This window comes from Artemia sp. Qi Xiang Cuo, chromosome 10 (genome assembly GCF_049724085.1).
Source record: "Artemia sp. Qi Xiang Cuo chromosome 10, ASM4972408v1, whole genome shotgun sequence".
NCBI classification, from domain to species: Eukaryota; Metazoa; Arthropoda; class Branchiopoda; order Anostraca; family Artemiidae; genus Artemia; species Artemia sp. Qi Xiang Cuo.
In genome coordinates this window covers 19502934-19529679 of record NC_142803.1, presented here as the reverse complement: position 1 = coordinate 19529679, position 26746 = coordinate 19502934, and the positions used below count along the sequence as shown (strand labels likewise).

General features: G+C 33.9%; 1 protein-coding gene across 2 annotated transcripts in view; it reads left to right on the top strand.

Annotated features, from left to right (window-relative positions):
• LysRS (Lysyl-tRNA synthetase) overlaps nt 1–26746 on the top strand; it is a 50308-nt gene that overhangs the window by 3116 nt on the left and 20446 nt on the right. For both annotated transcript variants that reach the window (XM_089095301.1, XM_089095300.1), the window contains exons 2-4: nt 18181–18301; nt 20572–20737; nt 23587–23867. In XM_089095301.1, coding sequence (XP_088951427.1) covers nt 18181–18301; nt 20572–20737; nt 23587–23867 — 568 coding nt within the window. The remainder of the gene's footprint in view (nt 1–18180; nt 18302–20571; nt 20738–23586; nt 23868–26746) is intronic.

The following is a 26746-nucleotide window of genomic DNA, read 5'->3' as shown; positions in this document are numbered from 1 at the left end:
AGATTTTTGGCTTTGTATCTTGAATTCTCGTTGGTTTCAGGCTTCTTGAGACTAAGGTTGTGTTGTTGTTTGAAGTATTTCCACCAGTCCTAACCAGGAACACCGTCATTGAAAGTAGTTTTCATATTATTCACCTTCACATATTCGCCTACAAGAGCAACTATATTGGTTTGGGATAGTCCAACACCCCACTCGTCCATGGTTTTGATGCACTTTGCGAGTGTCACTTCTTCATCTAAATCCAGTTGTGTTGGTCTACCTGCTCCCACTTTCGACGATGTCGCAGTCAAATGGTCCGAAATCGTCGACTTTGGAATCCCATACTTTGCTGCTGCAAGTCTGATTGTCAGCCAACCCATTTTTACCTCTGCTAACGCCTTGTCCAGATCTTCTGGGCTGTACTGTGTCCTCGGCATCTGAAAGTTAAAGCAAGGGTAAGTAAAAAGCATAAGAAGAAAAGTTGTTCGCACTGAAAGAAACCAAAACTAATGAAAGTTACAGATCATCAGCCCTAAAGAAAACTATTTTTCCTGAAAATAGTTCAGTAATCTCATGCTAAATTGCTAGAAACTCGAGACTCTCTGATAGAAAAGGTTCAGGAGGCAGAGGTCAAAATTCAGTGAAAAGGACTTAATTGTATCACGTTTTCCCATGTCCGAAAATACCCCTCTGTGTCCGGAATTATGCCTCACCATCTGTCCGGAATTACCCTGTTTGGGGTCAAAAAATGGGTAATTCGGACACCTAACATACGGCTAAACCGTTAGAGATAAAAATCTGCAAAAAATCACACTATTGCCCTAATTAAAACCCTTTTGAATGGCAAAACAACAAAATCCATAGGTTACACCGTTCACCAGCAAATGCAAAAAAACTGACACAATACGTGCTTTTTCATCGAAGTTTCTCTGACCAACTCCGGTTCAAGACTGACTGTATCCCCCACGTGCTTGCTGTTGTCATTCGGATATAGTGAGTCATAAACTGGTCTTGGCACTACCTCTGTGATTTTTTCAAAAGAAATTTAATAAGGGGCTAGCAAGATAAAAGGGGGTGTCCGGAATTACCCACTGTCCGGAATTACCCTGGTTCACCCTATAGGCTAATAATTTTTATTGGAAATGAATTTTGGTAAATTTTTACCAAATCATATTTTAGACTTACAAATAAAGTGAATATACCACTTGATGCCTTTTTTATGCTCTTTACACATATAATCATTTTTGTCAGAAATGAATTTTAGCTCCCCACCCCTAGGCCTATATATACCAATTCATGGTATATATTTGGGTAAATTTCTACCAAATCATATTATTGAGTTAGGAATAAAGTGAATACACCATTTGATGCTTTTTTTTATGCTGATTATGAACATAATAATCATTTCTATTGGAAATGAATTTGAACCCCCCCCCTATATATGCCAATTCAGGGTTCGGTTAGGTTGTAGAAATATATACCCTGAATTGGCATATATAGGGGGAGGGGCTGAAATTCATTTCTGATAGAAATGATTACTATATTTGTAATCAGCATTAAAAAAGGCATCAAGTGGTATATTCACTTTATGCATAAGTCAATAATATGATTTGGTAGAAATTACATACATTTGCACATTAGGGGGGTGAGGGAAAGTTTAATCTTACCTTGCATTTACATCAGAAATAAAATTTACACCCACCCCCCTAATGTACAAATATATACCCTTAATTGATATAAATAGGGGTTGGGCTAAAATTCATTTCCAACAAAAATGATTATTATATTATTATATTTAGAAAGAGCATAAAAAAGGCATTGAGTGGTATGTTTACTTTATTTGTAAGTCAATAATATGATTTGGTAAAAATTTACCTGAATTTTACCCCCCACCCCTATATATACCAATTCAAGGTCTTGCAAAAAAAATTACCAGTTCAGATTATTGACTTACAAATAAAGTGAATATACCACTCAATTCCTTTTTTATGCTCTTTAAAAATAAATTAATTACTTCTGTTGTAAATTCAAATTTACCCACCCCCCTAATGTGCAAATATATACCCTGAATTGTAACCACACAAAGAAGTTATCAACACTAGTTAAGTTATTGAAAAGTGGTTAAAAACAAATCACTGGTTTATAAATAAGTTGTTCAAGAGTAACAAATTCCATAAAAACGTATACTTAACAATTCAAACCTCATTTATTAGGCAACTCAAATATAAAACTTTTTCCTACCATTTCAAGTTTTTTAAACGCTTTGCTGTCAAAAACTCTTGGTATATTCCAACTCAGGGTATATGTTTGCACATGAGGGGTGTAGAGGTGGGTAAATTAGAATTTGCAATAGAAGCAATTATTATATTCATAAAGAGCATAAAAAAAGGATCAAGTGACATGTTCATTTTATTTGTAAGTCAATAATATGAACTGCAAAATATTCACCCTATATTTTTTGGATATGAAAATGGGGTATAAAATTTGTTTTAATTTTACTATTTCATTGCAAATCTATTTTGTAAAATTTGTATAATCAAGGGTTGGCTACAGTCACTTAAATCACTTTTTGTCACTTTTATTATAGCTTAAGATGTTCTGTCACTTTTCCTTTGAAATTGTTGCTAAAGTCACTTTTTTTGCTGTGTTAAAATTTGTTTTAGTCAGTGCTTATTTCATTAAGCTAGAAAGGTAATATAAAACATATTAGACAACAGGCTGTTAGCTGTTGGAAATTAGTAATGGCAAAATGACACATGAGTATAAAAAATGCAATATTTTTAAATGTAATTCCCTAAGTAACATCTTTAAATGTTTACAGATTAACTTTGCTAAGTTGTGCATTTATTTCTTATTACAAGCTTCTGATTGTGCCCTTAAACCTTATCAGTTGTACTGGTGGATCCAGGGGGTGGGCAGGGTTTTTTTTTACTTTATTATTTTATTCTTATTATGAATGATAAGAAGAAAAAAAAACAACAAATGAATAAAAAATTAGTATATTAACCTCTTCATCCACAGCCAAACTGGAGGTCAAATATAAGAACAAAGTAGTGATTAGAACCTATGCAAACCCTGTGCCTCTTAATAGTTAATTTTTGTCACTTTTTATGAATGGATAAGGCACTAAAGTCACTTTTCTTGCACAAATTGTTGTGGCCAACCACTGTATTATTCAGCAATATAGTTTTGTCAAGATTAAGTTGAATAAAAAAAATTCAAAGCAGATCCACCATGTTTTCTTCTTATTCTGTTATGCTGCTTAAAAACTGTCATTTCACCTATATGTTGAAAAATATCAAAGCCAACAGAAGAAACATGACAGATAGAAAAACAGAGAAATTGTTTCGAATTTTTTATCCAATTTAATCATGATAAATCAATGCTTATGGCTTATTTAACTTAAAAAAATGGATGTATAATCAAATAGTAAGTTTGAAACCAACATATTACACCTTTTTTTATAGACAAAAACAAGAAATTTTTTGGTTATTTTCAAGGGTTCAAAAAGGGCTTTAAATTTGAATTTGCAAGAGAAGCAATTATTATGTTCTTAAAGAGCATAAAAAGTGCATCATATGGTATGTTCACTTCATTTGTAAGTCAATTAAATGAACAGCAAATGTGGTAACAGCAATTAAGCAGAAATAATTTAATATGAAATAAAATATTCAGGACACAAAATAAAATCATGGGTTTTGGAAATACCACTTTACTAAGATAAAAAGTGAAATCAAACTATTAAAAATACCACATATCTTAGAAAACAATCCACATTCAAGGATATTGAGAAATAACCACTTCCTTGCTATGTACATCTGTGGGCTGGATTGATGTGGTTGACCTGTGGTATAAAAGATACATTTTATGGGATCGAGTAACTATTATGGATCTATATTGATTGCCAGGCCAACCTCTGTTCCATTTATTTAGAAATACCTTGGAATGTTGCAAGTGTCTTAATGTTTTGTAGTTTGTAATGGTATTATATTATTGTATTTGTTTATTCTGTGTGGCAAATGGTCCCAGTGGCATATTTATAGCCAGACCTTGTACTTTTGTGTGTTGTGTTAATAAAAGTATTATAGTGCACCAACCCTCTATATATAATATTTAAGCTTCTTGTAAATTTCCTGTAGGTACACTTCAGATAATTAATCAGGCTGTCCATAAGGAAATGCTACCCAAGTTTTAATTACCTTAGGACCATAACAATACCCCCTCCAAGGTCAAGGTTAACAACCCCTTATAAAAAATTTACCTTAACTTGCACTTTGGAGCAAAATAAGGTCCAATATTGGATCTGTTGTTGAGATGGCAGTTAAAAAGCACTCTACACAAAAATATAAAAAAAACAGGGTTGTGACTATTTTTACAGCCTAGTTACATGCCTTCCACCTAAGAGTGTGCTAGGATAGATGCAATTTAAGCCGACTTGGTAACAGTGACCACAGTTAGGTATATTACCAAAACTTACTTTACTACACAAAATTATGCCTTATCCACTAATTTAGCTAGGTTAGGGAAAAAGTTAATATATTAGTTGAAGCCTTTTCTGTGTTATTTTTAAATCTAATAATTGTTTCCAAGGGAAATTCCTTATTTATCTCTTGAAGTGGCCTGAAAGAGTAACTTGTCATTTTAGCCTAGTTTTAAGACTTGGATATAAGGTTAAAAAACTAGTTGGAAGCTCAAAATTCAATTATTTCTATTACACTTTAGTAATATATTCCAAGGGTATTGAATTATTCCAAATGCATAAAATCTAAGTGAATAAAATTTTGAACTTGCAGTTAGTTATTTCAAATCTCAAATGTTTTTCTGGCATCTGTATTTAAGGGAACTTTTTCTGTTCAATAAACTTTGCTGTAACAGAACCATAGCAAAAAAAAAAAAAATAGATATCAGGAAAAAATATGGCATTTTAGAATATTATGAGTTTTAATTTTTACAGAATTATATTGTTATAAATCAGTGCCTTTGGGATTTTTTACTTTTGAATAACTTTTAAGCCCTTGTCTTGTGATAGTCACTTTTATATGTAATGCATGTCCAGCAAAACAAGGGAACACCCTGTACAGTTGCTAGTCAGTGGTGGTGTGGAGCCATTAACTCAATTGCATCCCACTCTGTCATCCATGGTTTAATAGACCAACTCTTAGAGCAATCTTAAAGGCATCAACAGAGGGAGCAATGACAGCATTATCAAGAAGATTGTTGCTATGGAAAATCACTCTATTGGAGAAGTAGTGATTGCAGACTCTGGCTGGTACCCTCTTCCAGGACAACTTTTTATTATATCTAGAAAGAGCAAAAAAGGCATCAAATGATTTATTCAATTTCTTCCTAGTTAAATTATAGAAAAAGGCAAAAATTTACCAAAATATCTGCAGCGGGCCCAGGCTTCTAATCTTGGTTAAGATGTTGGTTTCAGATATTTGGGACTGGTTAATTGTTTAGACTAGGCTAGTTAACATCAACTAAGTGCAATCTAGGATAACATTTAAGCATAAAGAAAAGTTCCCATTACATCCTAACCTGTACAATTATACCAGTTCACAACACTTGCCTTAGATTGAATATATCTATGATAAAGTCTGTTTGATTTGGATACTCTGAATAAATATCTAATGAATGACCACATCCAAAGGAAATAGGCTAATAAAATGAAAATGCTAAATTTCCTGTTGAGAGGTTTCTCACTATTTTAAGAAGCAGTTTAGTTGGGTAAATGAAACTTTCAGGAATGAATCAAGAACCTAAAAAATACTTTGGGAAGACATTATACTTTGGGATTGCATAAGTAACTGGTGTATACATATCTAAAGTTTAGCAGAAAAAGTTTTCACCTTTGTTTTATGCTCTTGCTCTAGCTTTTGGAAATACAGTTCCTTTTATTTTAATAGGATTTTAAGACACAACAAGACAATTCCCTAAATTTAAAAAGTAGATTTACACATTTTTAAAACCTGTTAAATCTAGATTAAATAAGGTATAAGACTCAAAAACCCTTTGTTGTGGCTCATTTGAGCAGTAAATCTATTTCTTAAGTTTTCACTTTTGTAAAAATTTTTTTTAAAGGTCATCAAAGGCCAATGCCCTTTGGAGTAGGGAAAGAGTAGAGGTAGGTATTTCAAATATCTTACTATGGGATAAGTAAGGCCCTGAATCAATTTCTGATTTTTATTTACCTTGCTCAACCTCTTTCTAAGATGAAGAAAAGCCCCTAATGTAGAATTTATTAATGAAAATAGTCTCAGCCAATTCCTCATATATGTTTTTTCCAAAATATCATGACCTCTTTACTGACAATCCCCCCCCCGGCCCCTGATATAACCTTAAATGGTATATTTCTTATTATCTTTCATCTCATGATGTACCATGTCTCCTTTGTTAAAATGGGTTCCTTGCATTATTGATGTGTGAAAACCATTCTACCCAAGTGATTGCAATGGAATTGTTAGATAAAATATTAACTAAAATGATTTAGAAATGTCAAGAAGGGTGGAAGGACACACAATAATGTGACCAATATAAACATCCTCAATATTATAAAGCAAGAATTCCATTCCTTAAATTGCAGCTTGGAGCAATCTAAGGATTTCTCCTTGTAGAGCTGCAGAGTTGATGATTTGGAGTTGAATTCAGGATTCTTTCTTTTCTTCTTCTATTTCACAGCAGGCGGGCTTTTCAGTAGTTACTATTTAGCCCTTTTCGTTTTGATTCACTCTGTGGTCCACAGAGCTACTGGCTTGGTTGCCTCTTATTTGTTAGATATTCTCAGATATCTTTCAGTAGATCTTTCGACTCAAGGAGTTCAAATATAAGATGATAGATGTAAATAATTTCTTAGACCACACTGCTTTTCCATTTACAAAAAATTAAACAAGAAAAACGGGTTTTAATTTCTATAAAGCAGTGAATACAAAACACTTAATTAAACAAAAATTCTCTGAATATTTTGGCCCCACATCCGGGAGCCTTTCTCAATGAAAAAAAAAGCAAAAAAATTTCTTACATCAACATAAAAACATACTAAACAAACAAAAGAAAAAATATAAAGAAATAGGAAAAGAAAACTCACATATTAAATAAACAATTCCCTTCACTGGTGTATAAACAAAATCGAATGCTTATATTGATTGGAGTTTTCTTTTCTTTTTGATATATTGATTGGAGTTTTCTTTTCCTATTTATTATATTTTTTCTTTTTTTTGTTTAGTATGTTTTTATGTTGATTTCTTTTTTGTTTTTTTGTTTTTTTCTTCCATTGAGAAAAGCTCCCGGATGTGGGGCCAAAATATTCGGAGTATTTTTGTTTAATTAAGTGTTTTGTATTCACTGCTTTATAGAAATTAAAACCCGTTTTTCTTGTTTAATTTTTTGTAAGATGATAGATGTCGATTTCTATGCTCTGTGTGCAGGTATAATTGGCTAGGCTCTTGGCTGATAGGGAAGTTTTGTGGTGTTTGAAGCATTTTAACAGTTTACAAAGCAAGGTATGTTATGCAGACATCAGCATATTGCATTCAAACAGGCAGTGGTCAATTGTTTCATCATTCATATTACAATACCTGTAAAGAGGGGACAGGGGAACTGAACCACTTGAATTAAGAAACTGGTATGAGAATGCAAGAAAATTTAGTCCATTTGTTCCAGAGCAAATTCTGTGATAAATTTTAGAAAAATACTTATTGGGAAAGGGGGAAAGAATAGGATTATTCTTATTATCATAATATCTGATAGTCTCCATTGGTAAATATCTCTAATGGGGATTGGTCTCCCACTTGGCTGGTCAATATTTATAACATTTTTTGCTATTTCATCTACCTGATGATTACCACTTATACCAGAGTGGCTTGGAATATACTGGAGATAAGTTCTTATGCCACTTGAAGCAAGATTATCGATAATACTAAGACAATGATAAGTGTCAATATCCAACTTATACTGAGGAGCTGAAGACAGCAACTCAAGGCTTGACAAAGAGTCAGCATAAACTATAATATTATTTGAATTAGCAATCAAAGGTTGGTTTTCCTTAAGGTGTTCTAATGCCATGATTATGGCATTTAACTCTGCAGATATTATAGGTACATTATTATGCAATCTCTCACCCATTGCAATTTTCAGGTGAGGAAGGAAATCACCACTTGCTACCTTCTCATTCATTTTGGACTCAATAACAAAGATTTGGAAATGGTTTTTATAAGTAATTGTATTAAGTTCAGCAAATTTTTTCTGGACAAAAGCAATGGGGGTTAAATCTTTTTTCCACTTTGAGAAATCAGTATTTATTAGGGGGATTGACCAATTCCATGGAGGAGATTGGGGGAAAGTAGGTGCAATAGACTTTGTGGGTACAGGGAACTTCTTCTGAATATTGGCATACTCATCTGCAATGCCTTGATACATGGCTGGATTTCTTAACCAATTATGTAGGGTGTGTGAGCTATTTGATTCAATTTTTGTAAGATTGTTTATCAAGAAAAAGCTACATCTCTCCCTTATTGTGGTTAATCCACTCTCCATAAGCAGAAACTTGGTGCTTGTGAGTTTCCTAAGACCAAATATGAGACGTATTATATCATTTTGTATTGTTTCAATTTTTTGCATCTGGGTCTTGCACATGCACCATAGATGATGAGCCCATAGTCAATATGGGGTCCTATATGTGATTTATAAAACTGGAGTAAGGTTTTCTCCTTACAGCCCCAGGGTGTGGAAAGAAGTCTTTTTAGTATATTTGCTTTTCTATAGCATTTTTTTATTGTGTTTGAAATGTGGAGGTGGAAATTAAGTTTTTGGTCAAGCATGAGACCTAGGTAATTAATATGATTACCTTCTGGAATAGTTGTTCCATTTAGAGTTAGTCTTGCATTAACATGATTTCGCTTTTGGTGAAATTGGATTATTTTTGACTTGGTAGCTGCAATGGGTAAATCTGAATGTTCAGAGAATTTTTCAAATGGGAAAAGTGACTTTTGCAGCTTTGACTGTGCAATCTCAAAGGTGTTGCCAGATGACCATAGTACCAGATCATCAGTATATTGTAGATTCGTGTGGGGGAGGCTCATGTCCCAGAGATATAGGGCAAAGAGGAGGCAGCTGAGGACTGGTCCCTGAGTAGGCCTTTGGTTATTATATTTTGGGGTGAAGAGGGTGAACCTACACAAACAATGAAACTTTGCAATTCTATGAAAGATTTTATAAAAGATACTAGCTTGGGGGGTAGTCCAAGGTTTGCAAGTTTAATTAAAAGGATTTGGTGGTTCACATTGTCATATGCCCCTTCAAAATCTAGGAAAGCTGCAACTAGGACATTATTTTTTGAGAATGATTCATTTATTGCATTTGTTAACAATATGAAAGCATTTGTTGAGGAATGGTGTTTCCTGAAACCAGTTTGAGTGTAAGGGATAATATTATTTTTTTCAACAAACCAGAGGATTCAGTAATAGATCATTTTCTCCATTATTTTCCCCATCACAGGAGTAATCATTATGGGCCTATAAGACTCAGGGTTATTTTTAGGTTTATTTTTCTTTAGGATTGGTAGGAGGGACGAACATTTCCAGATATTGGGGAACATCAATGAAGCACAAATATGATTATAACAATTTAGAAGTTCCTGTTTGTATGAAGGAGTGAGATTCTTTATCCATGTAGGGTGTATATTGTCATAGCTGCTGCTAGTCTTGGTCCTAATATGATGTATTGCATTATTCATTTCCTGGATTGAAAATAGGCTGGTTATATACTCGGATCCTGGTTGTGGTTGGTAACTTGGGTTTATAGGAATTGGGGACATTTTGCTACATTTATTTCACGTTAGCTTATTAACAAAAAGAGAGGCAAATAGCCTAGCTTTTTCTTTATCAGTATGATAATGGGTATTACTATGTATAAGCTGATGCAGAAGTGGGTTAGGGGACATCTGATTCCCACTGATGTGACTTAGCCTATGAGACTATGTATAATTGGCTCATGTGTTTCTCTGGAGAGATTATTTGCAAAATTATTCCAGCAGTTATATTTAGCATTTATTATAGTCCTTTTTAGATTAGATTCTGCTTGTTATTTTTTTAAATATGTAGTAGGTGATGTTCTTTTTTAAGAATGTTTCCTAGCTGCCTTTTTTGTTCTCCATTTATTTTGGCACTCCTTTGTCCACCATGCTTTGGGAATGTGTTTAGGGAAGGTTTTCCTGGGTGTTGTCCTGGGGATAGCATGATTAGCTGTATTTATTAGTAAAGATACCAAAGCTTCAGGTCAGGTCAGCTGTTGCGTTTGAAATGCATGAATTTTGGGTGAAACTTGTAATTTCATCATTTAGCTTATTTTGGAACATAGGTCAATTTGCTTTAGTGTTGATATATTTGGAGGTATGTGATAGGGTTTCAGCAGGTTCGTTTAGGGAGCAAACTATGGCAAAGTGGTCAGCACATAGACTATCAATTTTATTTATATAAATTTTGTTCAAAATATGTAATGACACAATTTGTAGGTCAACTGTAGAGAAACTGCCACTTTTGGTGTTGAAATATGTATTCAGGTTTGGAGGGGTAGCAACAGCTAATTCAATATTATTTGAAGTCATATGCTCAATGAACTTACCAGCTTTATTTGCTGGTTTGTTCCCCCACACAAGGCTGTGGGTATTAAAGTCTCCACAAATAATGATATTTTTCAACATATTAGAATTATCTTTATAGCTGAAGAAATCTATGGCATCTGTAGTTTGGCCATTAGGGTTATAAAAGCTTATTATGTAAGTTTTTGTATTATTCAGCCAAACACTGATACCAATTGCATCAACATCATTTACAAAATCTGGAAAGTTGATGCCACAGAATTTTAGATTATTTTTAACTATTAAAGCTACTCCAACTCCTTTTCTCTCTGATGATCTATCCTTTCTCAGGATAGTATATCCCAGAGACTTAATTTGTAGATTTTGGGTTAAATGAGTTTCCTGGAGGCAAGCAATATTGATGGATTTATTATTCATAAAAGATATTAGTTCATTTAACTTATTTTCTGTGAGTGATCTTACGTTCCACTGGAGTATTGATATGTGTTGTGTTGTGATTTATTTTTCATATGACTGTGTATCAATGTTCAGCTTTGTTAATAGTAAAGCAAGATATTTTTTTGCTTGAATGAGCATATGATCAGGGATGTAGATTTTTGCCAATTCTGCAAGATTTTTGTTTTCTGTAGTTGATGTATATTCATGGCCTGAACTGCATTACAGTTTAGAATGAATAAGCATATATTTGGGGATTGCATGTTTAGTTGTGCATCCTGTTTGTCAGTTAAGGGATTAATTCCTGTTAGTGTTTCTGGTTTGTTTCTTCTTTGGAGGGGGGGAGGCTGACCTCATCTCACTGGACAAGGAGGCTTGTTGACTTGATGATTCTTTCTGATAAGGATGTGAGCTAGGGGGCTTAGAGAATGGTGTTTTATAAGGGGTACTTGATGCATGGGGAGCGTTTGACTTGGGGGTTTTGGTTGGTTTCATTATGGGCTTTATTTGGTATGGTTGGGCAGCATTTGCTTCCATAGCTGCAAAGGGGTATGGAATAGCCTTTTCTTTGCTATTTGGAGTGTTAGTGCTCTTTTCTTATATGCAGGGCATAGTGATTTATTGGTAGATTCATGTGGGCCTTTACAATTGATACATGTAGGCTGAGTGTTGTTGCAAGTTGTCAACTCTTTAGGATGGGATGCTTTACAATTACTACAGGCTAGAAGAATTTCATTGCATTTGTTTGTTGTGTGTCCCAGTTTGAGACACTTCCGACACTGGATAGGCTTTGGTTTGTATTCCTTGTTTGGTTTGATTTGCCCAAATAGGAATAACTTTTCTGGGATATTAATTTTTCCCTTCAGTGTAAATAAGAAAGATCTACTTGTTTCTAGGCCATTAGAGTTAGGTTTACCAAGTTGGGAAACATCTTCAACAGGGATTGTGTTGCCAGCCCTATCTGAGAGCCCTTCTTTTAACTCCTGAATGGATATTTCTGGGGGAACATTATATTCTAATATTTTTTTCGGGGATTGTGTTGGGTTCCATTTAGATGCATTAATTGGGATATTCAGAAGAGATTTTAGATTAACTATTGTATTTGCTGATTTCTGATCTTGGACAGCTATTAGCAAAGATCCATCACAGTGAATGTTAAGAGAGAACATTGATTTTAACAATTTGAAAATTGCAACTCTTATTGCAATAATCTTTTTTATTTCAAAGGGGGTATTAGGAGAAATTTTGAGGTAAATTCCTGAGTTTTGGGAGGGAGAATCTTGGGCAGGGGGAGGGGAAATACTTTTGATTGGGGAGATTTTTTTTCTTTTTTGGAGCTTCTAGAAAGGACCTCTTGAAACCCATTATCATCATTTATAATGACATTAGCCCCTACACTGATCATTGTCCTATTCTCAGAATTAGAGCTATCATGTGAGCTTTGTGATAGTGGGCTTGACCAGCGAAGATGGGGATCAATTTCACTAGTATTTGGGGAAGGATCTGGGGGCACTTTTTTTTAAGGGGGAGTTCTATGCATTGCCTATTGGAATAAGCTTGAATCTAAACAAGAAAGGATATTACTATGATAACAGACCCTCTGCACTCTACTGTGGGGAAAAACTTCACCATCCACAAAAGAAACACCACAGTATGGCCCTGAGGAGGATTTTGATGACAATTGGTTCAGTACAACTACTGATAAATCGAGATAATAATTCACAGGAAATTTATTTGTAAATTTCTTTATTTGTAAACTTCTGTAAATTTCTAAAGTGTTCTTTAGTGACCAGGTGCACTGTGCGGATTCATGGCTTCCCAGTTAAGCTTAAACTCTCTAGAGGACCAGTCAACATCCAGTCTTTGTTTAAAGATGTCCAGAGATTCAGTAGTAACAGTTTTTTCAGAGAGTTTATTCCAAATGTTGATGATTCTTGACGAAAAGAATTGAGTGCAGACTCTGGATAGGGTAGGCTGCTTAACAAGTTTCAACTGATGACCTCTAGTTCTTGAGTTAGGACCAACAGTGGGAAATAATGCTGGGAGTGTATTAGCTGTCATGAACTCATAGGTTAAAATGGCATCACCTCAATTTCTCATGTATACAAGAGTTGGTAGTCTCAACTTTGCTAGTTTTTCAGTTTTGTATGTATGCTAGGCTATATTAGCACTTTATCTAGGACCATCAGAGGGAGGAGGGTGCATTTTTAGAAAGCAATTATGATATTTATAAAAACATGAAATAACGAAAGTGTTGCATGGAGTAAAAATATAATTGCTTACTAATTATTCAATACTTACTAATTGCTTGCTTATTAAGAAAATTTAGACAAATTTAGTGGTGAAGTAATTCACTTTTTTTTTATATTGACTTAACAGTTGAATTCATTATTAGCTGTCCAACTTCTAGCTATCATACCCCTAGCCCTAGATTCACACAGCTACAATTTTAAGCACAAACAGTTTTTTTAGCTTTTGTCTGATTTCATCTGAAGTTAATGCACCATAACCATCTAACAACTTTTAAAACTGTTTCAACTGATAAATTAAAAAATAATTTTAAAAAAAATGATGGTTTCCTCATTGTAACCACAAGGGGTAATAGTTGTGGTAGTGACTTCTAATAATTCTTTGATGTCTTTGTTCTGAATTCTTACATCTTGTTCAAGTTTACTAATTAGATAAAGCTAAAGGAATGACCTTCAAGCAGTTTGGCAATTGAATTGTCATTTGGCACTGGTCTTGTTGCCAAAAACTCTACAGACAAGTCAATGGGACATCTTTACAGTCATTTTCAACTTCAAGCAATATGTACCACCAGAAGTAGGTCTCTATATGAAATCAAGCACAAAATAGTCTAAAAAGTTATAAAAGCAATAAAGTTATAGTTATACTCTACTGTTGTTAATGTGGATAATAGTCTTTCTTTTCATTTCATATCTAAATATTTTTTCCCTTGGATGAGCTTTGGTTTGAAGGCCCAGAAAGTCATAAACATAATGATGCTACTTTATAATTCTTTCATAATTCATACTGGAACTGGTTAGTTCTCAGCAAATAGAAGTGGTTGCACATTGTCAGTCATAGTAGTACAATGTTACCCATTTCGGAAATTCGGTCACATTTCTTGTGGTCGTCAGTGTTCACAAAAGGACAATCAACAATCTTGAATTTCTTCTGTAAAAATCTTTCTAAGAATGCAACACAAATATTTGGAGATACTTGGAAAATGACAAGTACAGTATGAAGTAATTGTATTTGGGAACTAGGCTACCAACTTATGTGATTTTTTTTCTTCAATTTCTTAGCTGTAGTTTTTTTTGTAAAGATATTAATGATAGAATCTCGCCAATTTAAAATGAACAGCAAATAAAGTTTTTGCACTTGGCACTATCTTTATGAAATTTTGTAAGACATGGCCAGTTTTGCATGTGATTAGAATTGTTCTCTGTTTTTCCTTACTTTTATTGTAGTCAACTAGAAAATACAGACCTTATTACTTTTAAATGCTTTACTTAACCAAATGCTAGGAGAGAAACTGCAATCAGATTGCAAATTAAATTTTTGTGCTATGCTTTAAAATTTTTTTGTACCCCCAAAATAGTTTTGGATTAGAGAAATTTGTGTTATTCAAACTGTAATCAAAGTCAGCTTGTGATATAAAGGCTACACCACATTGGAAAACTTATGCTGTGTTCCTGTTTAGTGTTTTATGGATATAATAAAAAACTTAATCAAACAACAAAAAGTGGTAGAAAACTGTTTTTAACACTGTAGAGGAATGCAGTTTGCTGACTTGTTTGTAATTTTGTCAGTAGAATGATCGCTCATGAAAAGATTGCTGCAGGACAGGTCATTTTTGTGGAAGTCACTTTTGCAAAACATATATTGGAGTAGGACATTCATCTCTGCAAATACTTTTCTTTGGATTGAAGATTGCTCTTCCAAGTTGAATAGCTAAATAATTTTCTGTATCTATACAGTCATTGAGAGCTAATGAAGTCCTATAGCTATCTGAATTGCCATATTTTGAAGCGTTTCAATCATTTTACATAGTCAGGTGTTGCAAGTGGCATAGAGATGGATACCATATTCATTTTAGGATCATATACACAGTTAATAAAATTCAATGACAATTGTGAGAATGATCCCTATTTGCAAGCTCACAAGCCTTCTCACAAGAACTAGTCCCATTAAAATCATTTGTGAATAATTTGAGTTGATACAGACTTTTTTTTTTATCTGTAAGAGTGAAAAAAAATGAAGGGAAAGAAATCAACAGTTTGTTTTCTCTTTTATCAAATCTGTAAAACAAATATTTAACTCTTTGCTTTTACTACTTTGTTTACATTGAGTGCCAAAAGCAAAAGTTCTTTTTTTGCATAGAGAAAACTCGTAAGATCAGTACTAGGATTTTCATACTTTTTAGTTGCAAACAAACTTGCTACAAGGCCGATAGCAAACTTACTTCTGCTTAGGCTGGCCATATTTCAAGGCTGCAGTGGAATTGACTCAAAAACAGCATAAAAAGAAAAAGGACTGTGTTAGTGATGTCGCTTAGTTGCAAGCTTTAGGTCTTAGATGCAGAAACTGTCAAAATACAAAATAAGGTTTATTGCTAACAAATAGCTGATTTGTTATTTGCTTTATTAGTAATACTAGCAGTCGTAGCACTTTTTAATAACTCCTATCTATGTAACTAAGATATAATTAGCCATTAGGTCTGTATGAGATGGATTTCTTATTTGGTACTCAGTGAAACACCTTCCATAGATTGCTGTAGTTGCCGTCAATTGAAGTTCTCACCTTTGTTTCGAGGCTCCTTAATCAAAATTTGTTTGTGAAGTAGCTTTTTTAACCATCCAGGTTCTGCATCAAAGGAAGCAGAACATGGATCATCCATGTTCTAGTCTATTTTGTTGCTGCATTCAATGCTCACAGCTATAAGCGAATCATGAATTTCTGAGCATTTAACAAATTCCTGTTGAAAATTCTATATCTAAGAGAAGGGCAACACCCACAGTTACTGGTTCTTCTAGCTCTCTTTTACTTCTCTCTAGTTCTGTGGGATGACATCCTTTGGGCTACTTCTTTATTAGTTCACTAGATATTTCCCAAGGAACCATTTGAATATGAGCCAATTAAGATGAATTGACTTTGAACTTATTTTAACTGTCACTTAAAACTTTTAAGTAGTTCCTCTGTATCAGGCTCTCCAACATACATCTACCAAAGACCTCCACCAAATATATGTTTACGTTTTAACGATTTGGACAAAAATTTTGGGGGTTGAAACCCAGTAGCACCTTTTCTCCTGGATATGGCCTTGCTTATAATAGTGAAATAAACCTTAATGCATGCAACTGAATGGTTTCTGACGCATGCGTTCTCTTCCTACGTCTATTGTAGTGTAGTATCTTTGGTAGTATACATCAGTTTGTTTATGTTCTCCTACATGAGTGGGGTTTCGATTATATTGGGTTAGCCTATATGATCTATGCTTAATATGCTGTAGGCACATACACACGAGTTTCCTCTAGAGGACCAGTCATAAAAATAAGTTTCAGGGTGGCATCTGTAACAATGATATAGAGATGAATTTTTTTTGATAAATCTTATAAGATGTTCTCAGAAACTTCAGACAATTTAGGAATATGAATAGTTGGGCCCCTAGCTCTCTCACTCTTCTGTATTTGTCCCTGAATTGCTTAGGAAGGGAACGTATAATGTTTTTGGAAGGGAGTAGGAGAATTTCCAATGAAAAGAGTGTAAAGAACACTACTTCCTCTCTTGTAAGAGATAGGCATGGGTATACCTAGGTTCTACAGCCACTTATTGAGCTGGGTTATCAATCTTGCCTTTTTTTATTGCGTTTTCTCCCCCCATTTTTTTTAGTAAATTATCCCTTTTTCCACCTTAAAAAAAGGTAAGTAACATTATTTGGGTAGTGTGCCTTGAATGAGCTAAAGTATGAAAAGCTGCAAGAAAGTAATTCTTTTTTTTTTTACCCTTTGAATAAGCATCCAATGTTTGTAAAACAAAATGAATTCTAAAAGTTACAAAAGAAGTTGAAAGGTGACATTAAAAAAAAAAAAAATCTGCAAGTTTCTTAGTTATTTCTTTTTCTTAAAAAAAAAACAAACTAACAAAAAGCTGGTACTTGTATGATATACCCACTACCGCTCAAGTTATTCATGCATTGACGTACTGTAAACTGGTTTCTTTTGCTAGTTTCTTTTACCTTAGCATGAGAAAAGACAAAGAGAAGTGACAAAATAGATTATTAGAATATTATTCTAAGTTTGGGCTATATATTTGCACATTAGGGGGTGGGGGTAAAGTATTTGGACAGTTTGAAGTTCGAAAACAATTCTTACTTCATAATATGCATAATAATTGTTTCTAACACATTTTGCATGCAGACCCGCTGTACTTTACCCCCACCCCCTAATGCGCAAATAAATAGCCGAAATTTGTTTCTAAAATATTGAATTTTTGTCATACTGAGGTATATTTTATTAGGATTGACCTAACTTCATTTCTTGAGTGGTAGTGCGTATATCATACAAGTACCAAAAAACTCTATTGTAGTGTCAATGCTTAAGATGAAGTTTCTGTAATTTCTCAATTAACAGGCAAACCAAGTATTGCCTTTTGAGCTTGCATTTGCATGACACATGTCCTCATGTTTGAAGATGGTAGGGATATAGGGGTTGATCTTGTACTTCTTAAGGGAGCAGTTTATGTCAAAATCCAGCCAAAGCTGGTTTCCTGGTTTTTCCATTGTAATTTGACTTTGAAAATACGAAAGGCGTTATGTGACATATAAGTAAAAAATGAGCTATATATCAATTCTCCTAAAATCAAGCAAACTCAACTGATGAGTTTAAACAGAATACACATATCCTCTTTTGTTCTTGAGATATTCTCAATTATGTAATTCACTAAAAATGCATAATAACCAAGTTTTGACCAGTTTTGTAGTGCAAAAAGCATAAAGTGCAAACTTCCACAGCCACAAAGAAACAGTTTTTTGCTTCTCATGAGCATTTGAAAAATGTCTCTGGACCCCTTTTGCATTTCCACAACCAATCAAAGTTTCTAGTTATAAATCACTATAAGGACAAAATTAAAGCTTCCAACTCTTTTTCTCATATTTGTTTTTATTTTAGTGAATTGAAAAGGCGACAGAAAGCAGAAAAGAAACTTGCAGAAAAATTAGCCAGAGAAGAACAAGCTGTTGAGAATGGACCAGTAGTGAAGGGCGTCAATGAAGAAGAAATAACCCCCAATGTAAGCAATAACTTTGAAGTTATTGCTATTAATTATTTGTATGATAATAATCTAAAGAGCTTAATATTCAAAAGTCATTCAACTGGCTCTGGAAATGTACTAAATCAATGCTAAGAAGAAAATTATCTAGACACTAATAGAAATTAGAGTATTTTTTTTTACTTTAGCTACTTTTAGAGCAGTGGTTCCCAACCGATTTTGGGCCTTCCCCCACCTAGGTATTTCTAAAATTCTAAAATTATTTTTGAGCTGGTGGCAACCCTGATTGTATATCTTTTTTGTTCTTTAAATGCCTATGAATGTGAAGCCATTTAAATGAACAATATTTTTCTTTTGAAATGCAGGCTCTAAAGTATAGTTATCTGAAGGGTACAGGTCCTGTCCATGATATACCAAAATATTTCCATGCCCAACTGATGGGGCCTGCATCCAATGTTGGGAATAACGGTTTTAGAGGAAGGATTTTCAATTATCTTAGGTTTCAGGATTGTATTTAAGAATAAAAGTTGATAAACAATTGGCAAAGAAATAAGCTACTTCTTAGTTGTACATTTTTTTGTGTCATTCATAGCAAATAAGCTTTTTGTATAGAAAAAAAGGTAATTATCTATTATTATTAAAGACACTTGAGAAGTAAAGTTTGGTGAATGCTAATGAGATAAAACAAAATATGATGAAAATAGAGTGGTTTAGTAACAAAACTATGAAAACTACCACAAAGAATTGGGGAAGGGGGCCGCCCAGAGCGCGTAGAACCTAACCTAACCAAAATACCAACAAAATATTTAATTAAAAAATGCTATAATATGGTTCCTTAACGAGCCGAAGGCTATTGTCTGGTATAGACAGCGTGAAAAACCGGGTATTTGCAATACAAGTTCTCGAGTGTGTTTTATATTTTAGACAAGTACCAACACAAAACCTGGAGATGTTTGAATATAAAATAGTGCACGTTTTTAAACGGGATAGAAGGGGAAATAATGTATGCATCGGTAATAAAACATCCCAATCTGATTCGAGATAAGTTGTTTCATTTTTTGCTCTTGTGAATGTAAAATAAATGTGAATATAAACATAAGCAGAAATGAATCTGATGTATGATTAAGTTTGTTGCTAAGTTTGAATTTTATCTTGGACTTGCTTCCTCAGTTGCTTTGAAGCAACTGAACTTGTTATTTCCCATAATCTTGCAATTTGTCAAATTTAGTGATAAATCAAAACCCCAAGAGACAGCAATTCAGGTTAAAGATTATTTGCTATCCCAACCCAAAAATACAAATAAAGCCCACTCCCCCACCAGTCTTGTATAATTTATATATAAAAATTTCCAAAGAAAAAATATTAACTTGGTGTCTTATTCATTGATGGAAAGAAGAATTTCCAATCACATGCAAGCCCACTGCTGGAAACAAGAAAGGGACCCACTTTCTAGAAGAGAATTTGTTCCTTCTTAAAGACTTGATGGAATATGTGACTTTTTAAAACACTTCCAACTGTTAAACACTTTTCAAAACTAGTATTTTCAAGCATGAGATAATTAATAGTTTGACTAGCATTTCGAAACTAGGTGGCATGGTTAGAGTAACACCCATTGAGGAACCTTGGCAATTAATTATGGATCCTCATAGAATAGAGACTCAGTCTACTATGCATTGTCTCCTCTTGGGTATTTAAATCATGGTAATAAGAAAGATTTTATTTTGTAATATATAATTTTTTAAGGAAGGGGGGGGGGCTAGAAGATGGTTTTCTAGTTGTCTAGCTATGACCGCTTAAGTGGACAAGGATTCGAATGAAAGAAAAGTATTATTGTAACCTGATTTTTGGAACAATTATGACTCCCTTTATCAAAACAGAAGTAAGCCAGATGACGACATTGTTGCCCGATGAAGGCAAGAAATTTGATAGATAGAGCAGAATTCAGTTCTTGTCAGAACCTAGGCTATGTTTTGCTAGGTTTGAGAGTGAAGTAAAACATTAGAGAGCGAGATCAACCTATTCCCCCCCCCCCCCCCTAAAAAAGCCATGGAACCTATTTACGCTTATTTACATGTAACTATTATTGCCAAATAATAACTATTACATCTAAACAATATTCCAAAATATTATATTTGGAAACAATGCTCAAAAACTTAATGATCTTATCACATTGGAGTTTTGTTTTGTTAATAAAAGGATAGGTCAAGCCCTCTCCCACTTTACCTAGCCCCTTTCAACGTTGCTCCGTTTTAGATGTTATAGCCTATAGCTCCGAAATTTGCATTTTTTAGGAATACTTGCGATTACGAAGTGCTGCTATTCAAGGCTTTAAAAGTACTGGCACTTTTCAGCCCTACCCTCACAAATTTGACGTCACCACATCATTAACAGAATTTATTGAGAAGTACAACCAGTTAGATGTTGGACAGTCTTCAGAAGAGAAAGTGTCAGTTGCTGGTAACGAAATGTTTTTTTTTTTATTTGCTCATTAGACTTTAGTAGGGGAGAGGATTATCTAGGTAACCATTACATACATCATGGTCAATATAGCCCTGTAAAAGCTGGATACTTAGTGTGGTGAGGAATTGTTGGTTGCAGCTATTATAACAAGTTTTAATTTTGCATTCTGTTCCTTAGACTTAACTAGGAGAGAATACGGGTTTATATATACAATACATAAATTACAGTCATTAGTCATTCAGGGACTGGGCGCTAAACGCCCAGTGACTAGTAACCAGTTTATAATACATAAATTACAGTCATTAGTCATTCAGGGACTGGACGCTAAACGCCCAGTGACTAGTAACCAGTATATAATACATAAATTACAGTCATTAGTCATTCAGGGACTGGGCGCTAAACGCCCAGTGACTAGTAACCAGTATATAATACATAAATTACAGTCATTAGTCATTCAGATACTGGACGCTAAACGCCTTGTGACTAGTAACCAGTGAGAATCACTAGATGAGAAAATTTAAGTTCGAGCTTGTCAAAGGAGTTTAGATTTTTATTGTGTGCTCATTAAACTGTTGTAAGAAAGAATGTGGATTGTTATAATCATTTTTGTCAATTGTCCATTGTAGGAATAATTTATTTATCACCAAATTCAATTTGGCTGTTTATTATGTATATTTGTAACAATTACTATTGTAAACAATTATTTATTATGTAATATTTTTATCGGTGGCACGGAAGGGGGGTGTTCCCAACAAGTTCTGAGGAGAGGAAGGCCCCTCCCACCCGTCTGCAGATATGGCAACAACTAAGATTTCTTACTTTTCTTGTTTTTTCTACATTTGTTCCTGTATAAACATTTACTCCTGTATTCCCTAACACATCATATTACACAACTCCGGGCGTCAGTAACATCATATCAGGAAAGTCCAGATATGTTCTATTTTGCGTGAACAGAAAGTACGAAATATTCGATGCGACGTTAGTTTTGGAAAGTATTATTTCATATAATTATTACAGACATTGAGTGTGTTCTAGACCAAACTCTTAGCAATCCCAGAATATTTATGTCTACCTCTTATGAGAGCATTAACAATTGCTATCTTTATAGCATGTTGGCAAGAGCGATCTTTCGCTCTTGCGTTTCTCCAACGATGTTTCTCCAACGATCTTTCTTTGGATGAAGAAGCTTGTAAAAATTTTCTTCTTTATCATATATGAAAACTCTGTCACATGAAAAACGTTATCATTGTTACGCGAAACGTACGGACCAAGAACCCTCTGCTCCATTATTAGTAAACCTTTTGGAAATTTGATCTTCGAATAAATCGCCACAAGATGGGACCATGTAGACAACCAGTTCGGAATCGACAAACCTTTGGGTATACAAAATGGATGGGTAACTTTTTGGACGTTTTAAAAGCGCCGTCGGATATTTTGGAAAGGCATTTGGCATTTGATGTCAAATCCTGTGACATTTGATGTCAAATCCAGTGCTCATCCTCATCGGATGAGCATTGACATTTCCAAAAGATTTCGACTCCATAATAGATTTGCCGGCTATTCTTTCTCTATTGAGAAGCGGGATAAACCATTTTCTTTTTGATTTCCTGTGGAATTGGTACGACAATGAGTCAATGCAGGTACAGCTACGTAGTCAGTTAAACAATATTATCGCTGTTCAGAAAGGCAAAGCTCTGTCATCAGCCTGCTCTTTTCAATAATACCATCCGAACAATAGAAATAATATAAAAATATACAAAATAATGCTCCATGTTCGATTCAGCACAATCCTGATGTTATTAATTTATGTTGTGATCACGATGTTCCTCTAATATCAGACGACCTCCAAGCTCTATAAAATATAGTGGATATATTTTTTTCTGACCTTACTGAGATCAGTCTCAAAGTAGCCACATCGAAAACTGGGTTTCTTGTTTACGTTTTGACTGAGCAACCTCCCGTAAGTATCAACGTTTACCCAGCAACTATTTCCGCATCGTAGTCTCTTAAATAGTTAGCCATCTGAATCTAGTGTTAAGGCTTCTAAAGAACTTGCTATCTCAGCATTGAAAGAAAAGCTGAGAAAATTGTACGGGCTGCTTGCTCGAGTTGAAGGCCAGTTTTATGAGATGACACTGGTCAGAGTTTACAACCCTTTTTTCGTCTCACAAGTCTTCTTTCTGGTCCCACTGCGGATTCTATTCACATAATTTGGTGGTATTATAATTCACATAATTCAATTTAAGTTTCACTTGTTTTAAGATTTATTTATTCATTGACATTAGTATCTATTGCATGTTTGTTTGCATTAATTCTTTATTTAATTTCTGTTAGTTTTGGGTTTCATTTATACTTCAATAATAATTTTTTTTTTCGTTTTAAGATTGATTTGCATATTCAATTTAGGCATTATTCGCTTTAAGATTTATCTATTCACTTATATTCACTTATACTACTTGTTGTATGTTTTTTTGCTATGATTGTATATTTAATTTCTGTTCGTTTTGGGTTTCATTTATTCTTTAATAGTAATTTCTGGTCGTTTTGAGTTTGAATTTTAACTGGTAATTGTATCTGCTGATCTTAAGTCTAAAATGACCTTTACTTTTCTTTGAAAAACTTCTTTTTCGGATTTTTTTTAAATTAATAAGAAAGAAATAACATCTTATAAGAAGGTGGGGTAGTAGCTATCATAGAACCTCTTGTTATGTTCAATTTGTTCATGCTTAAAGTGTATTTAATATTTGAATTTGTACAAGCTTCTTGTAAAGTAAAGATTTAGCAGGTTTATCTTGTATTTGATTTATATTTAGCTTGAGTTTGATTCCATTTGTTTTGCTCTTAAGGACGGATCCATGCTGTTCGAGAGTCCGGATCGAAGCTAATATTCTATGATCTTCGTGGTGAGATGACTAAACTGCAAGTAATGGCCGACGCTAGAAGCTACCAATCACCAGATTTGTTTGCTGAGGATGTTGCAAGAATAAAAAGAGGTGATATTATTGGATGCGTGGGTTATCCTTGTAAAACCAAGAAGGGTGAGCTCTCAATCCGTCCAGAAAAGATGGAATTACTATCACCGTGTCTTCACATGCTACCCCATCTACATTTTGGCCTTAAAGACAAGGTTGGCTTTTTCTATGACAAGTGTTTATCCTCTTTTTCTTGCTTCGCTGTAGTACTTTTCCTGTCTTTCTATTTGACAGCTGATCATGATCTTGAAAATCCTAACACCTTTGCTGCTGAACATTTCGATACACTGGAATGAAACTATCCTATGTTCTAAACCGTTACTTTTCAGGAGTCGTTAAAGGTTTTTTTTTGAAGTTTTTAAGGTTTTTTTTCCAATACTTCAAAAATAGGGGAAGAAGCGAAGTTTAGAGTTTCTTAAACAAGGTCAAAATCTACTGTTTGGAAGTCCAAATAAGGATTTGGAATAGTTTCAGGGTGCGATAAAAGCAACTTTGCAAACTAACTTTTCAACATAGGATAAGAAAAAAAATTGGAATACATCCAGCGGCATGGTGCTGCAAATTTGGATTCAGCGCAAAATTTTCGACAAGATGGACTACTAATTCATTTTTTCTATTTTTGGACGTGGGATAGTTTCAATTGGAGCCGATTTTGAGGTAGGATAGTTTCATAAAAGTGTAGCGATTTACTTTTAAAATATATTATAACTCAGAAAACAATCGTGTGTCCTACATAACCGGTGTTTCTTAATACAGGCGAATATTTCCAATTGTAAAGTCAGTAGGTTTCTTGGTAAGTAGAAGGTAATTCAGTGGGTAAGCAGGAGTTTCCTCTCAAGTACACTACGATTTTGAAAAAAGGAAATTAGGAATTGCAGTCACTGGCAATTTTTTCAAGGTTGGAGTTCACTCCCCACGCTTTTATATCTATAGAAGTTTTATCTATCCCTTCGTGGAATATTGTTGACCAATTCATTTCTTCAAACCAAAGTAAAGAGTCACATTAAACAATTGGGTAAATATGGGGGAGTTTAAATTAATGACTTAGCTAAGAAATAGACATACTTCTAAAGTCAGAATTGCATCCTGCATCCAAATATAACATTCATTGATGGGTTCTGAATTCTCCATAAGTCACTTTATTCTCTTAATTAACTTAATACTTTGTCCAAACAAGAGAAAACTCGTGGCATATATACAATTCGGGGTATATATTTGCACATTAGTGGGGTGGGGGTAAAAAATAATTACATCCTGATATATACTTTGTCCAAACAAAAGAAAACTCGTGGCATATATATAATTCAGGGCAGGCACGTACGCAGGAATTTGTTTTGTGGGGGGGGGGGCTAATCGTTCAAACCCATTATTCTGTGAGAAAAATCAGAAAATTATGGGAAAATGAAAAAAATCATGAGATTTAGGGGGGGGGCCGGGCCCGGAGGCCCCCCCCCTGCGTACGTCCCTGATTCAGGGTATATATTTGCACATTAAGGGGATGGGGGTAAATTAATGAATGTTATATTTGAATTCAGGATGCAATTCTGACCAAAGATGTGTCTATTCTTTAGCTAGGTCATTAATTTAAACGTCTCCTTATTTTCAGTAAATTGTTCTCTATATGAGGGAGGCTGTTCCTCTCTTCCGCTCCCGCTCTTTATGCTATAGTTTATTTACTGCTTTACTGAAAGCATTTGTAGACACAATAAATATAGTTAATAGGAAATTGCACTTTTTTTTACCGATTGGCTTCCAAACATTCGGCACTCCAGTCTGACATTTTTGAAGCTTAACTCGCTTATTTGATTCTGATAACAGTGTTTGTAATTTCAGTGTATAAGTCTCCTTATCTGAGTGGTTTGAGGATGTATAAGTACCAAGGACACTAAAAATGAAATTGATTAATAGGAAACTTACGCAAACATATACGTCTCTACAAATTAGGAATACCCTAGAACCCAAAAATAAAATAGGTCGTCACGGAACTGTAGAAACTGTAACTTTCCTGATTGCTCTAGCAAAACAGAATCACTAACAAAAATCTCAGAAATATATTAATGTGGATATTTGTAAAAATCATTCAAAACTAAGTATTTCAAGTTATTAGTTATTTGTCTTACCTACCAACACGTCTTTTTAGAAATTAATTTAAAAAACTTTTTCCACAAAACATGTTTTTCAAAGAAAAGTATTGAGCTCCATTAAGCCAAAAATGAGCAGAAATAAAGTCAAATAATCTTCGAAGCGTAAAGGTACCCCAAACCACAAATTAGTAAATAAATGAAACTCAAAGCGATCAGAAATTACAATAAATGACTAAGTCAAACTCAATTTACATGAAGTGAAAAAAAATACCGTAAATTGTCAGTTTAATATATATATATAGACATTTATTCATTAAAGTTTTAATATTTTTTTATTTATTAAAGCAAAAAAGTGGAAACATTTAAAGGGTATTTCGTTTTCAGCAAAGTACAAATTATGTTCTGGTGTTGGGAAGGTTCGGAGTTTATCAGCCCTACTCGTGTTAATTTTTGCTCGTTTTGAGTTTGACTCGGTCATTTATTGTAATTTCTGTTCTTTTTGAGTTTCTATTATGTATTAATAGCAATTTGGGGTAGTTTTACGCTTGGACCTTTATTTGACTATATTTCTGCTCATTTTTGGCTTAATGCAGCTCTTGACTTCAAGCTATTATTGGATACAAATTACATGTCTGTATCTGAATTAGGAGCTGAGCTATTTTTATTTAAATATAGTTACATTCCAAGTTTTTTTTTCAAATTGTATCATTTATAACTAAAAAAATACACGTAAAAATTGGAAACTTCGCAAATAAACTAACTTTAGAGCATATAATAAGTATACAGAATATCCTGTTATTCCAGAAAGGTTGGGTCGACGGCTGTGAGATCTCATAGGGATTCACTCAGTATCTTTTAAAATATCCTTAGTTTAAAGTTAAATTGGATAAAAATAAAAATGAAACGAACAAAATAAAAAATAAAATGAATGAAAAATAGCGGAATAAAAT